At 43.9% G+C, this 15,714-nt stretch overlaps 1 protein-coding gene across 3 annotated transcripts in view; it reads right to left on the bottom strand.

Moving 5' to 3' along the window:
- Positions 1-15,714, bottom strand: part of GNB5 (G protein subunit beta 5) — a 35,912-nt gene that overhangs the window by 14,117 nt on the left and 6,081 nt on the right. For 2 of the 3 annotated variants that reach the window (XM_060187585.1, XM_016190684.2), the window contains exons 2-6: positions 12,480-12,616; positions 9,051-9,092; positions 7,668-7,744; positions 4,445-4,577; positions 1,425-1,568 (exon numbers count right to left, since the gene is read on the bottom strand). In XM_060187585.1, coding sequence (XP_060043568.1) covers positions 1,425-1,568; positions 4,445-4,577; positions 7,668-7,744; positions 9,051-9,092; positions 12,480-12,616 — 533 coding nt within the window. The remainder of the gene's footprint in view (positions 1-1,424; positions 1,569-4,444; positions 4,578-7,667; positions 7,745-9,050; positions 9,093-12,479; positions 12,617-15,714) is intronic. The other variant, XM_060187583.1, reaches the window with a different exon arrangement.

Below are 15,714 nucleotides of genomic sequence, written 5' to 3'. Positions count from 1 at the left end.
GTTAACAGGAGCTCTTCACATTTTACTGTTACAGTTGTCGGAGCATTTGGCTAAATTACTGCAGTAAAACCCTGTTACCAAGTCTGAATAGAATAATGTAGACATTTGACAGTCCGAGAGGAGAAGTGATATCTTAAAAGTGGCTCTCCAAGTGCTGGTTCCAATGCAGAGTGAATGCTAGGAGAGACGGAGACAGACAGAGGAAGAGAGAGATCAAGAGGACGAGAGATACCTGCAACATTGGTTCACTGCTTGAGGCTTCCCCACTGCAGGTGGGGACCAGGGGCTTGAACCTGGGCCCTCATACATGGTGACATGTCTTTCTACTCAGTAAGTCATGGCCTAGGCCCCCAATCCTCCACTCTTTTGCCCAGACAGCCACAGAAACACTTGCTTTCCCCATTCACTGCAACTCTTCTGTCTATAGCTCCCACAACTCTGGGGAGGGTGAAAGGCAGGGCAGGTGGTACTGTGTGTCATGACTGACCTCAGGCCGTAACGCTGGACCTGGCAGTCTGACTCCTTGTTTAGTGGCACCCTATGCACTAGAGTAAAAGGAGTCAGGTCTGTCTGCTGGCCTCAGATGATGTATCTCAGCCCTGTGGTCTGGTAGGAGTAGGGATAGCAAAGAGCATGGTTTGTTTTGTTTTTTTTTGGGGGGGGAAGGATGTGCCCTTTCTCTCCCGTCCCTGATCACATGTGCTGTCTCACTGGAGCAGCCAGCTGTCCTTCTGGGTCCTTGTTGCCAAATCTAACACTTTCTGATGCTATTTATTGAGAAAGGATATATATTTTTTTGCCTCCAGGGTTATTGCTAGGGCTTAGTACCTGCACCATGAATCCACTGCTCCTGGAGGCCATTTTTCCCCCCTTTTGTTGCCCTTGTTGTTTCATTGTTGTTGTGGTTATTATTGTTATTGTTTATGTTGTTCGTTATTGGATAGGACAGAGAGAAATGGAGAGAGAAGGGGAAGACAGAGAGGGGGAGAGAAAGACAGACACCTGCAGACCTGTTTCACCACCTGTGAAGCGACTCCCCTGCAGATGGGGAGTTGTGGGCTTGAACCAGGATCCTTAAGCCAGTCTTTGTGCTTTGCGCCATGTGCGCTTGACCCGCTGCGCTACCGCCCGACCCCCGAGAAAGATTTCTAAATGAGGCAGATATGCACCTTGAATTGAGACATTCACCAGTGAGCCCTACAGATCCTTCTTCAGGCTGCTGAGTATGACTCAGAGTCCAGCACCATAACTGCCCACCATGTGCTGTCAGGGTTGGGGTGGCAGGTAGCTGAGGGCAATTTTTACTGCAGCTCCTTCTAGGGAAGTGTCTAGTTCAGTCCAGGAAGTGACAAGAGCTATCATCATCGGCCTCCCGACCCCACCACTGAGGGACAAGGGGCTAGAGACTGTCCTTGGGTCTTTACCCCTGAGACGAAGGTGTTTCCAGTTTCTGAGGGTGCCAGGTCCAAGCAGAGCACATCAGCCCCATGTCCATGGAAGCTCTGCAGCAGCTGCCCACTCTCCACGTCCCACAGAGCACATGTCCCGTCTCCACTTGCTGTCAGGATCTGCCCGCAGGAAGGAATGGGAGGCTTGTGATTTCCATTACTGCTTTTGTCAAGGGGTAGAGGGGATACATACGTACACGTATACGCACACACACACACACACACACACACACACACACACACACACACACACACACACACACACTTTGCTATATCAATTTGAGAGCAGAAATGTTGCTCCCCAACTGAGAAAGGAAAAACGCATGTTCCACATCTTCACTGCCCTTGAGCTGTTGTGTCTAGGTGCCAGTTCTCCACCAGAGCAAGAAATCTAGAAGCTTCCATGCCAGGAGGATATAGAAACATTTGTGAGTGGGCAGTAGTCAAGCCTACTCTTATGCAGGCCAGACACGTAGACTGCTTCTTGGATATTTGGTGTACCCCAGTTCTATTCAACCAGCAGCCACTCCCCCTTCCACCACCTCCAGAGCTGGCTAGTGCAGTGTCTAGAATGAGGCCCAGGATTCTGTGTGGCTCTAGGGGATAATGATGCAGCTTGTTGGACCCCATCTGGGATAGTAAGCATTTTGTTAGCCGTGGTCTCTTTCAACTAAACTGACTTATCAAGACTAGCTCCTCATAAAGATCTACCTGACTTGGCTTCAAAATCCCAAGCTCTTATGTCATAGACCCTGACTTACCCAGCCCAGACACTGAGCCCCTTTCAGCACCCTTCCTTGAGCTCTCCACTCTGAAATACTATAGTGAGGCTGTCAAGGCAGGGTTCTCCCTTACTGAAAACCAACACTGCTGACAGCAAGTTATTCTGATGATCTCAGAGAAAAGTCAAAGTGTGGAGGCTCACAGAAGCAGCCCATGTGAGGGCTCCCAGACCTGTCTAGAACCAGCTGAGCTGATTTCCAAGTAAGATGAGCAGTCATCAGGGAGAAGGAAGAGTGGGACCCTGTAGGGGAGGGAAGCCCCACCTCTGCACTGGACAAAAGGAGTGTGGGATAAGAAGGGCTTCTCTTTCTGGCTTATCTCACTTAATGTGATTCTTTAAGCTTCCTCCAAGGATGAGATGAAGGAGATGAAGTCATCATTCTGAACAGCTAACATTCCATTGTGTATACAGATCACAACTTTCTCATTGTGTATACAGATCACAAGTTTCTCTATTATTTCATACGTAGGAGTGCTTCCCAGTTTGGGCTATTAAAAATTGTGCTGTTATGAATATAGATCTCGTCAAATGGGAAGGGGTGTGCTTGGTTCCTTAGGATATATCCCCAGGAAAGGAACTGTTGGGTCATAGGCTGGATCCATTGCTAGCCTTCTGAGAGTTTTCCAGGCTGCTTTCCAGTGAGATAAGCCAAAGTAGAGGAGGATGAATATCAGATGATCTCACTCTTAGGCAGAATGTAAAGAGCAATAACAGAAAGGGGAAACACAAAGTAAAATTTGGACTGGTTTGGTATATTGCACCAAAGCAAAGGACTCTGAGGAAGTAGGACAGGGAGGGTGTTGGCAGAGGGGAAGCCGGGGTTGGGGTTTTAGAGCACGATGGTGAGAATGTTTTGCAGAAACCTACCATGAGATGAGCATTTGTCCCCATGTGTCAACAACTATACTGTCAACTCCATACCAATGAAATGGTTAAAAATAAAAGTGAAGGCTCAGCCTGTACTCGGGAGCTATGAAAAGGTAAGTTGAATGGTATAAGCTATGACAATCTGCCTGAGGAAGATGCAGCCACGCTTTCAGGCTCTGTGCCATGTGGCTTTCCAACTCAGAGGCTGCCCACACAAGGAGGAGAGTGCTGTGGTGCCTGGGCAGAGTCGGGGCAGCAAGAGTGTTTTCACTTTCAACCCTGCTGTACCTGTGATATGAAGCTTTGGCTCTGGTTTTACACTACTTAGTGGGGTTGGGGAAAGGGCTTGTGGACTAAGTGACCCCACTGACTGTATTCTGGGGCTCTGGAGCCTGCCTCGTCTAAGCAGCTAGGGGCAGGTACCCCTCAACTCTGGAGCAACCGTGACAGCACAGTGTGATGGTGACAGCTCTCTAGCAGAGGGACTCTAGATGCCCACAAGCTGCCATCCTTCCAGTCCTCCAAGTCTCCCGCTGCTGGGACTAAATATCCTTTCTTGTTCTGGCTCCTTCCCAAGGAAGCTGGTGTTGGCAGTTGGGTCAAATGTGGTCACACACACTCCTTGCCCCCTAATTCCACAAGCCTATTATCCCTCTGGTACACATACACGTACACACACACACACACACACACACACACCTGTCTCTTTAGCAAAGGTGTGTGTGTGTGTGTGTGTGTGTGTGTGTGTGTGTGTTTTGGTGCAGCCAAGGTTACTGTTGGAGCTTGGTGACTGCATGATGACTCCATCCTTCCCAGCAGCCTTCCCCTTGTTTTCCCTTCTTTTTTGATAGAGGCAGAAAAACAGACACACCTAAATCACTGCTGCACCATTCCTAAAGTATTCCCCCTGCAAGTGGATACTAGGCTTGACGGGGCTTGAACCTGGGTCCTCACTCACGGCAACATGTGGCTTCTACCGAGTACACTGTTGCCTGGCCCCCTCTCAGTGATGTTTTAAACACATAGCACTTTGGAGCCAACACTTACGTCAGGAGTTAGGAAGTTCCATCACCTCAGCAGAAGAATCCCTGCTCTACTCTCACTCCCAGTAAGTCAATCAGACAAAGGGTGCTCCAGTGGTAGATAGTTTATTTCCACTCTATCAACAATTACCTGGCTTTTCTCACTTCTGAGCTGATAAGGAACAAACAGGAGCTTCCTCTTAGAGTCAACTGTGGGAGCACACTCTCCTGTTAAGAGGGACTCACAGATCCCTCTTAGCTTGCTACCACACCTTTACTCTCTGCTAGATCAGCCCCCTCACCACTGACCCCTTCTTACCTACCTGCATGTCAGAGTTGGTGAAGCTGCAGGCAGACAGGTAGTTGGTGTGCATGGCAACAGACTTCTTTTTTGCAGCCATGTTTTCATTTTTGTCAAATGTCAGTGGATACACAGAACACTTATTATCCAAACCTCTAGCATAGAAAGAGAGGTTTCAGATTTAAGTGAAGGGTCATAATAAATGTGTATACTTTCCAAGTCATGCACAGCTAATTATTATTATTATTATTATTTTTGCTTTGGTAGTATATTTTGTGAACTCCTCCCATTTTTGCTTTGGAGATTTTCAAATGTCCAGTGTAACCCCAAGAAAAATAGTTTGATGAGGCTGGTGAGATAGCATAATGGTTATGCAAAAGACTTCCATACCTGAGGCTCTGAGGTCTCAGATTCAATCCCCAGCACCACCATAAGCCACAGCTGAGCAGTGCTCTGCTCTCTCTAGCTGTATCTCCCTGTATTTCTCTCAGAAGAGAAGAGGAGAAGAGGAGAGGGGAGGGGAGGGGAAAGAAGACTCACTGACTTTACACTTTGCTCTGTTTGGAGGTACTAGTTCTGAAGCAGCTAGATTCAAATTGCAGAGACATGGCATATTGCCTTTACATGCACACATCTGCAAATCTACATCTCTTAAACATAAAAGCATTCTCCTGAAGATCCATTAAGTCCTCACATCTACAAAACTAACAAAAATTCTGTAACATGATGTAAGCTGTCAAACATACTCAGTTTCTCCTATGAATCTCAAGGATCCACAGCACAAAGTCCAGACATTGCATTCACCTTTATAACTTTATATCTGTTTATTTACTATACCCCTAGAGAGTTACTGCTGGGGATCAGTGCCTGTAAGAAGACTTCATTGCTACAGTGGTCATTCCACCACTTTTTCTTATAGAGACAGAGAAATAGGGGGAGAGATGGGGAAGAAAAAGAGAGAAGGGGCAAGGCCATGGTACACCTGGTTAAGTACACATGTTATTATGTGAAAGGGCCTGGGTTCAAGCCCCAGTTGTCACCTGCAGGGGGAAAGCTTCACAAGTGATATAGCAGAGCTGTGGGTGTCTCTTTCTGTCCCTCTCTAGCTCCCTCTTCTCTCTCAACTTCTCTCTACCTCTATCTAATAAAAATTATCTTAACAATAAATGCTTTTAAAAAATGAGAGAGAGAATAGGAGAGAAAGACACCCGCAGCACTGCTCATGTGAAGCTTCCCCTCTGCATATAAGGACTGGGAGCTTGAGCCTGGGCCCTTGTGCATGGTCACGTATGTATTCTAGCAGCTGTGCCATTGCCCAGCTTCCTCCACATTTTTTTTTTTTGCCTTCAGGGTTATTGTTGGGACTCGGTGCCTACGCTGCAAATCCACTGCTCCTAGAGGCTATTTCTTCCCTTTTGTTGCCCTTGTTTATTGTTGTTATTGCTGTCATTGTTGTTGGATAGGACAGAGAGAAATCGAGAGAGGATGGGAAGACAGAGAGAGGGAGAGAAAGACAGACACCTGCAGACCTGCTTCACCGCTTGTGAAGCGATGTCCCTGCAGGTAGGGAGCTGGAGGCTCAAATTGGGATCCTTACACTGGTCTTTGGCGCTTTGCGCCATGTGAGCTACTGCCCCCCACCCCATTTTTATATCTTATGACCTTCCTAATCTAGACTGGAGCCAACACCAACATCTTACTGTTCAAAATTAGAGATGAGGTCAGTTGTCTTAGAAAACACTGCACACATTAAATATGTCATACCATTCCTTCATGGTTAAGCAAGTGTGACCTTTCTGCACATAAAGGTAAGATGCTGTGCATTCTTCCTAACTGCGTTACTTTATGAAGCTTGTGACACCTGTTGTCCCAAGATCTGCTGTGTCAATTTTGATTATTTGGTCAATGTGGGAACCCTAGCCACCTTCATGGTGAAAATAATGTGCTTATAAGTACTCAGAAGCTGGGGTGAAATTCTTGGAAACCATGAGACTATTCTGCTCCCCAACCTGCCACTGCATGCCTCTAATAGATTACCCTCATTTTATCAAATATAGCTTTAGTAACAATACAGAAATCGGGGAGTCAGACGGTAGTACAGAGGGTTAAGCGCACATAACGCAAAGTGCTAAGACCGGCATTATGATCCCAGTTCGAGCCCTTGGCTCCCCACCTGTAGGGGAGTCACTTCACAGGTGGTGAAGCAGGTCTGAAGGTGTCTATCTTTCTCTCCCCCTCTCTGTCTTTCCCTCCTCTCTCCATTTCTCTCTGTCCTATCCAACAACTACGACATAAAGAACAACAACAATATAAAACAAGGGCAACAAAAGGGAATATTTTTAAAAAACAATAACAGAGATCTTCCAAATTAATAATTCCTTCTCCATTTACTAGCTAGTAATTTTCTCTGAGAAATTACCCTCTCTCCAGTATCACTGTGCATCCATGGGCTCTTTTTAGTTTTCAACTGTGCCATGATCCATTACAGGTCCATGTGATTTTCAAACTGTCTCCAACTTGAACATAAAAAGCCCCTTCAAGTAGCTCTGTTTCCTTCTGAAATGACTCTAGTGGTCCTTACATGCATTCCCTTCCTTTCTTGAATAAGCAAATATCCAAAGCTCACTTCATTCAGAATTGAGAAAAAGGTGGCCTTCTTGCCACCTTCATGTCTCTGACTATAATTAAACTTAAACTTTCCCTTATCACTATAGATCAGTACAATTGATTCTTTGTACTGCAATGTACCACAATCCACCTAGATTTTCCTGTAGATGGACATATTATCTTCCACCTTTTTCTTTTTGCTCTATTTTAAATAATGCTACAGTGAATATTTTTGTCTATATAGATTTTCTAAAGTTTGGATCTTTTCTTTCAAACAAGTTCTCAAGCTTGGGGTCATGTAACCAAAGGTGATATGTATTTTTAAGACTTCTGATACTCACTGGCATGCTTTCCAAAGTGGATGCACCAACTTACAAAATGCTGCCCAACCCCAACCCCATTAGTATTTGAGAATGGAGGAGTCAAGTTTGAAACTGTCACTAACATTAGTCTGAAATACTTAGAAAAGCAGTCTTTGCGTTTTCTTCATTGATACATAGGAGGGGATAGGACATATCAGTTAACTGGTAAATAACAAAGCACTGAAAAAGTCCTTGTTTGTTTGCTTCTTGTTGCCCAAAGAACAGCATTTTGCAGCTGCCGGCGACACTGAAAAGCTGCCACTTGTCCCTACTTACCCACAGGCAATGGCACATCCTGAGGGGGCATATGCACACGCCATCACCCACGTGCAGGGCATAGTGACTGCATGCTCCTGAAATACAGCATGAATCAGTCACAGAATGAATACCTCCATATCTCACTGTGACAAAAGAAACTACTGGAATTCCTGATGAGTTACACAGATTTTCAAAGGGCAGTAATGTGTATGGGGGGGGCAGGGAGGTAAAGTCTGCTTTGAGGCTGATGGTTAGACCCAGTCCCCCACAACTGGCCAAATTTCATGTCATATATTCTAAAAGCTTCAAAATCTTATCAGACAAAAAAATGTAAGGGTCCACTTTTCTTCTATAATATTCATTTTGTGGCCAGAATATGAATAAAGACTAGAACTTGTTTTTCTCTGAGAGGTCCATCAAGAATTTTATTTCAAAAGTATTGTTTACCTTATTTACTTTGATTCACTTGTTTAAAAGCATATTCCTTAATGAACAACTTTTATTTTCATTACTTGTTTATGTTTTCCAATGCCAGGGCCTTGGGCACGCATAGTTCCAGCATTCTGTGGCTGACATTTTTTCATTCCTTTTTAAAAACTTGACAGAGTCAGAGAGAAAGAAAGGGAGAGAGATAACAGCACTGGTCTGCCATCTGTGAAGCTTCCCTTGGTGCATTGGTGCTGTGTTGAGGTGCCAAACTCAAGCCCAGGTTCTCAAGCTTGGTTAGGTGAGCTGTCTCTGGACCTTCAAACAACTTTTGAAATGAAGTTTGTTTATTTGTAAGGGCACCAAAGCCTCTGTCTATTGTGGGTCCTAAAACCACACATATATGGAAAGGGTGAGGATCCTGAGTTACACTCAGGAATGTAGAGAGCTATAAAGTGAAAGCAGTAGAAGCTAGCTTCCAGGAGCCTGGTGGTGGTACACCCAATGGAGAAAACATGCTACCATGCATGAGGATCTAGGCTCAAGCATCTGGTCCCCAGCTATAAGGGAGAAGCTTCACGAGCAGTGGAGCAGCGCTGCAGGTGTTCAGAGTTGCAAAATCCAGTCAAAGATATGGACAAGAGATAACTGAGAATCAGGGTAAGTCTTATCACCACTCAGAAGAAAAATAGAAAAAAAATTGCAGGAAAACCCAAATTCATGCTTGGTGCTCTCTATTTAACCCTGCGTGTTCTCCTCTGGACAAGGGATTCTAGCTCAAGGGAGGAATGAGCACTAGAGTGACAGACAAGCAGTCTAGACACAGACTGGAAACCCCTATGGACAGAGGTTCTATCAGCAGACTGGCTCCTGGAGAAGCAGGTGACCAGTAGTAAAACAGCTAAAGGGGTGGGCACAGCACCTTCAAGCAGGCTAGGGTGCCACAGCACCTCCATGTGCCAGCATAATGCTTACCTTGTTAGTAGAGAAGGAGTCCCACACAATCACCTTTCCATCCTAGAGGGAAAAAAGTAAACAGATATGTAAGGAGATGTCCACAGGCTGCTTCTAGAAGCTGTGTTTAGCTGAGAAGTACGAGCATAAGGGCAGACTGCCTAGATCACGAGGACTGGTTCAGTCTGCCTCTGACTCCAATCGGGTAAGGTGGGGTGTATGTGTGTGTGGAGGGGGTGAGACTGAACCTCCCAGTCTGGCTAAAGGCTTCTAGAGAGCCAACAGTGGGAAGAAGTACACAGACACTTCTTTGACATCAAGCTCAAGTTGCTGGTTAAAGTTATCAACCATAGCGCCTGGGTGGTGGAATACCGGCTAGAGTGCACATGTTAATATGTGTGAAGACCTAAGTTCAAGTGCCCATTCCCCATCTGCAGGGGAGACTGTTCCTGAGTGGTGGAGCAGTGCTGCAGGTGACTATCCTCTCTGTCTCTTTCCTTATCTGTATGTCTCTTACCCTCATTAAAAAAAGATTACAAAAATATTACTCAAATTTCACCAGATCACAGCTGGGATTTTGTGTAAATAAAGAATTATCACTATCTGAAGGTTGGTGATTGTGCATGGACAGTGAAACAGGAGGGGAGAGAGAGAACGACTCAAGAGAAGGACTTATGCATTGTTAGTGGGCACCATATTCGTAATTCCTTCAAATCCTTGTGGAGGATTTAAAGGGCCTCATGAAACCACTCAAGTACTGAGTGACTTAATCAAACAAGCTCTGGACAGCTTTCTAGAGCTGGAGAAGCCACAGTGCACTGAGCAAACCCCAGAGAACTATTCAGGGGAACCAGGGAACCGAACATTGTGCCCTTGGGCCAGTATGGAAGCCAACCAAACTTGAAGGTGTCTAAGCTGCCACAGAGACCCTGGTGACCAGGGTTAGACTCGCCTACAGTCAGAGGAGGGAAGTTAACTTCACTGCAGAGTTCTCACTTTCAGAAAACAGTGTAGGAAGACAGGAAGGAGATTTGTAATCCTCCTCCCCCTCACTCCCAGACAAGGGCTCTATTTAAGAGACATCAGATGCCATAATATGACATTAATTCAAAACTTCTCCCCTCCCCCCACAATCCACACATAAAGCAAAACCTAATGCCTTCTGCTGACCAACAACAGAAACCAAAACAGATGGGTAAAACTAGGAAAATTCCAACACTCAAGATAAGCAAATTCCAAAATCAAGATAAGCAAACATATAATGATGCAAACCCAGAAAAGCTACAAGAGAGAGAATTTATCTAGGAAATATACTGTCAGGAAATTTGAAGGAACACAAAGCTCTCAATATAAATGAAGATATGGATTAATAAAGATATCCATGATCTCAAAGTCTCATTGGATAGGAAGTAGAAAACTTGAAAACAGAGCTACAGGGTGTGAAGGACTTTGAATGCATTAAAGAACATCAGAAACAGGAAGCAAAATGGTGAATATACCTTCTTTACTACATCTTGGATGCAACTCGAAGAAATCATGTTAAGTGAGATAGATCAGAAACAAAAGAATGAATATGGGATGATCTCACTCTCAGGCAGAAGTTGAAAAACAAGATCAGAAAACACCAAGCAGAACTTGGACTGGAGTTGGTGTACTGCACCAAATTAAAAGACTCTGAGGTGGGTGGGGGGAGGATTCAGGTCCTGGAACATGATGACAGAGGACCTAGTGGGGGCTGAATTGTTATGTGGAAAGCTGGGAAGTGTTAGGCATGTACAAACTATTGTACTTACTGTCAACTGTAAACCATTAATCCCCTAATAAAGAAATTAAAAAAAAAAGAAAAGAGAAAAATAGAAGGCAAAAATAGAAGGACAAATGAGGCAAGTCCTTAAGAGATTGAAGACTCCATTAGAAATGCAAATACCAGAATTATAGAGATAGCTCAAAAAGAAAGGCAGGGATAAAAGGGAACAGAACCACAGTTAAAGAAATAACAGAAACATTTTCAAACTTGGGATACTGTCAGGATATAGAAGCTTAGGAAACAAAGAGGACTCCCTAATTCCTGAACTCAAATAGACCTACACTAAGACATCTTATTTTGAAATTACCAAAAGTCAAGGACAAAGAAAAAAGTATAAAGTGATTTACAAAGGTAATATAGTCAGACTTATATCAGACTTTACTGCAGGAACCACGAAGGCCAGGAGAGAGTGGTATAGTATACTCAAGGTTTTAAAAGATAACTGCCAGCCATGCATACCTTACCCTGCAAGATCATCATTTAAATGTGAAAGAACAAACAAAATAGTACTAAATATATACAAACTAAAGGAGTTTTCCCTTACCAGATCTGTCTGAGATTCTCTCCCATACCCCTGATTTCCATCCACCTGTGGCTTAGGGAGCTTTTGAAGAAACCCCAGTGCTGTGTCTGTGAGCATGTGCGCACATATCTGTGCATGCGTGTGTGTGTGTGTGTATGCATATGTTTTTCAGATGATTTTCCTTGTTTTTTCTAACTGATCAGGGAAAGTGAAGTGAGACAGTTGTGACTCCATACTCAGCTTCCAGAAGTTGGATGCCACTTAAATTGTTTGGTGCTTTGCCACAAGAGTTAACACCGGGGGTCCCTACTTGTACTGTATCCTGTATACCCTGCAAGTTATTTTTATTATTATTCTTCAGTTTAGGAATAAAGGCACCATAGCACTGCTTGGGAAGATTCCCTTGTGCAGATGCTCCCATGTGGTCTCTGGCTCAAACCCAGGTTCTCATAAACGCAAAGTATACAATCTACTGGGTGAGCTATCTCCTGGGCCCGTAAGAAGATTCTTTTTAAAAATATACTCATGGGAGTCAGGCGGTAGTGCAGCGAGTTAAGTGCATGTGGCGCAAAGTGCAAGGACCTGCGTAAGGATCTTGGTTTGAGTCCCCAGCTCCCCACCTGCAGGGGAGTCCCTTCACAGGCGGTGAAGCAGGTCTGCAGGCGTCTATCTTTCTCTCCCCCTATCTGTCTTCCCCTCCTTTCTTCATTTCTCTCTGTCCTATCCAACTACAACAACAATAATAACTATGACAATAAAACAACAAGGGCAACAAAAGGGAAAATAAATATTTTTTTAAAAATTTAAAAGAAATATATATATATATATATATATATATTCATTTACTAATGCATGAGAGAGAAGAGGCCAAGAGAAAGAACTAGTGTATCACTCTGGTACATACAATGCAGGGGGCTGAAACTCAAGTTCTCATGCTTAAGAGTCCAGTGCTCCACATACCATGTCACATCCCAGGCAACCTCAAAAGAATTCTTAATGATGTTAACTCACATCCTTCAGGAAATAAACAATCATGAACAGTTTTGCAAAGGCAAGGTCCTTCCACTCTTAGCTTTTAACTCAGACCTGCCCCTGTGAACACAGAATATACATGACTCACCTGCGATGAGCTGACGATCCTCCTCTTATCTTTGCACCAGTCCATGCAGAGAACTTTGTTCCCATGACCTTTGAGGGTCCTCCTGGTCTTCATGACGAACTGCCCCAGTGCTTCCACCCGCTCTGCCACCTGGTGCACTGCAAAGACAAAGTCACCATCAGTTCCTTTTCCAGGGCCAAATTCTAAGTCACACACAGACATAGGAGGACCCCGGGCACAGCCTGACTAGCCGGGTTTTACTAACAAGCCTTAGCAACACACTGTACTGCAGCTGAAGTCAGAGACTCTGTCATCCTCTGTGTTCAGGGGCCAAAGTTAATCCTCTCAAGGTCCAGCTTCAGCGGCTCCTGAACCCACTATAAAAGCTGGAAGATTGGGAAACTTGCCCCTCCTCTACACACCTCCAAAATGTATATTTTCCTTTTTTTAATTTAAATTTAATCCCTGCTTTGTTTCAATAGAAGCTTGTGTCCCTGAAACATGACTAAGTTTCTTGTGATTCTCTCAAGGTGATAGTCTAGAACTCTATTAGTGTAGCTTAAAGGGAACCTTTAGATCTGTTCCCCTACAACAGTTGGCAAGTGGTTTCTAATCTCATCATTCCTTCTGCATTTGCAGTTGATGTTCTGATTTGAAAGAAAGTTTTCCCTTCTCCTCAATGCATTTGCTCGTTTATTCCTGTTTGCATGAATTCTAACTTTCTTCAAAAACATATAATCCAGAGCTATTATCTACCTGGGCACTCGGTAGCCGTCCTATGACAGCTCCCTTTCCCCTACTCCCATCTTCCCACACATTTCCTGACCACTTTTCCTGGTAGGCCCATCTCTGAGAAGTTCTGGTGCTTCATTTCTTTGTGGCTAAAGAACATAATAGTGAGATGTTTCAAAGTCCATGGGAAAACCTAAGTTACAAAATTTGCAAAACTATAAAGTTTGACATAACTTCCATTATTACACCACTGCTCCTGCTTTAAAAAAAAAGTCCTGGGAGTCGGGCTGTAGCGCAGCGGTTTAAGCGCAGGTGGCGCAAAGCACAAGGACCGGCATAAGGATCCCGGTTCGAACCCCGGCTCCCCACCTGCAGGGGAGTCGCTTCACAGGCGGTGAAGCAGGTCTGCAGGTGTCTATCTTTCTCTCCTCCTCTCTGTCTTCCCCTCCTCTCTCCATTTCTCTCTGTCCTATCCAACAACGAAAACAACAATAATAACTACAACAATAAGACAACAAGGGCAACAAAAGGGAATAAATAAAATAAATATTTAAAAAAAAAAGTCCTTTGCTCCTCACAAGCAGTCTGACAGTCTTTTAAGAATATATTGATGAGGTATACAATTAATTCTCTGGCTGTTGCCTGCCTGATTATTTATATCTGAGACTTCAATCTAAGAACTACATTTACCAAGAACCTCTCTGAGTAGTCTGTGATGCACTAGAGCCATGCCCACCTTCACTTGTGTAAATCAGAAAGTGCCACATAAATGTGAATTGGACAATCATAAAACTATCAAAGGCTTTAAAAATAACCATGGAAACCAGATCATCATGGCAACTCTCTTTCTGCTCACGTAAATTCCCTGACTTCTGCGTCACTTCCCTTGGTGTCTTATTCCTAAATAATTCCCCAATCCCAATACCCTGTGTGCTGTCGTCTCTCTCCATGACTTGCCCGTTTCAGTGTTCCACTTGAATAGCCCTAATAAACTTACCTCTCTCATAACTTTAGTGTTGTCTGCTGACCTATTCTCTCCCCAACCTCCACCACCACTATCCCCAGTCACACTATACTACATATTTCACTGAGTTTGAAAATAGAATTAATTTTCTAAATTCTTTTTAAAAAATTTTTTATTCCCTTTTGTTGCCCTTGCTGTTTTATTATTGTAGTCATCATTGATGTCGTTGTTGTTGGATAGGACAGAGTGAAATGGAGAGAGGAGGGGACGACAGAGAGGGGGAGAGAAAGATAGACACCTGCAGACCTGCCTCACTGTTTTTGAAGCGACTCCCCTGCAGGTGGGGAGCTAGGGGCTTGAACCGGGATCCTTACACCGGACCTTGTGCTTTGCGCCACCTGCACTTAACCCGCCACGCTACAGCCTGACTTCCAATTTTCTAAATTCTTAACTCTTTTATACCAGACCAGTCTACAAGGTTTCAGCAACTGACTGAAATCAATATTGTTGCATCCCTCAATTCAAAATTACAACCAACACAGCTTTGCAATGCCCTTCTTACCAAAAAAAAAAAAAAGTATGACACACCCAACCAGAATACAGGGCCTCCTTACTTACATGATGCAGATTTGAGCACATCCCAATTATGAATTTTTTCCCAGCATTTCTTCTTCCCACAGATAGCACCACTCCCAGCCCACTTGGTACTACTTCTAGCTGCTAAATCAAACATCTGTTGAGCTAAGATTTTTTTTTTTTTTTTTTGCTTCCAGGGTTATCACTGGATCTTGGTGTGCCAGCATGACAAATCCACTGCTCCTAGTGGCCATTTTTTTCCATTTTATTAGGTAGGACAGAGAGAAATTGAGAAAGGAGGGGGAGATAGAGAGGGAGAGAGAAAGAGAGACACCTGTAGATCTGCTTCACCACCTGTGAAGTGACCCCCCCCATGCAGGTGAAGGAGCAGGAGGCTTGAACTGGGATCCTTGTGTGGGGTCCTTATGCTTTGTACTATGTGCATTTTACCTGGTGTGCCACCACCAAGCCATATATATACATATATATATATATATATATATATATATATATATATATATATACACACACTTTAAATACCAAGCACTCTTACACTGTAGGTGAGAAGGCAAACAGGTACAGCCCCTCTGGAAAATAGTGTGAAGAGCCCTCAAACAAATAAAATGATAATGCCTTATGATCCAGCAATATTACTAAGGCATATAGCCAAAGGACATGAAAACATTAATTCATAAGCACCCTTATGTTCACTGCTACACTGTTCACAATAGCCAAAGATTAGAAACAACTTAAATGCCCATCAAAAGATGACTAGATAAAGAAGTTATGTGATATATACTTACTATTACTGTACAGTTAGAAAACGTGAAGTTGTGTCATTCAGGACAAAATGGATGTAACTGGAGGTGATCATGCTTAGTGAATTAAGGAGGTGAAGGACAACTTTCAGATGGTTTGACCCCTATGTGGAATCTAGAGAGCTGAAACACAGGCACTTTCAAAAAGAAGGAGATGTGTTTGGGG

Source organism: Erinaceus europaeus, chromosome 3 (genome assembly GCF_950295315.1).
Source record: "Erinaceus europaeus chromosome 3, mEriEur2.1, whole genome shotgun sequence".
Lineage (NCBI taxonomy): Eukaryota > Metazoa > Chordata > Mammalia > Eulipotyphla > Erinaceidae > Erinaceus > Erinaceus europaeus.
This window is presented reverse-complemented; position numbering and strand designations above follow the sequence as displayed.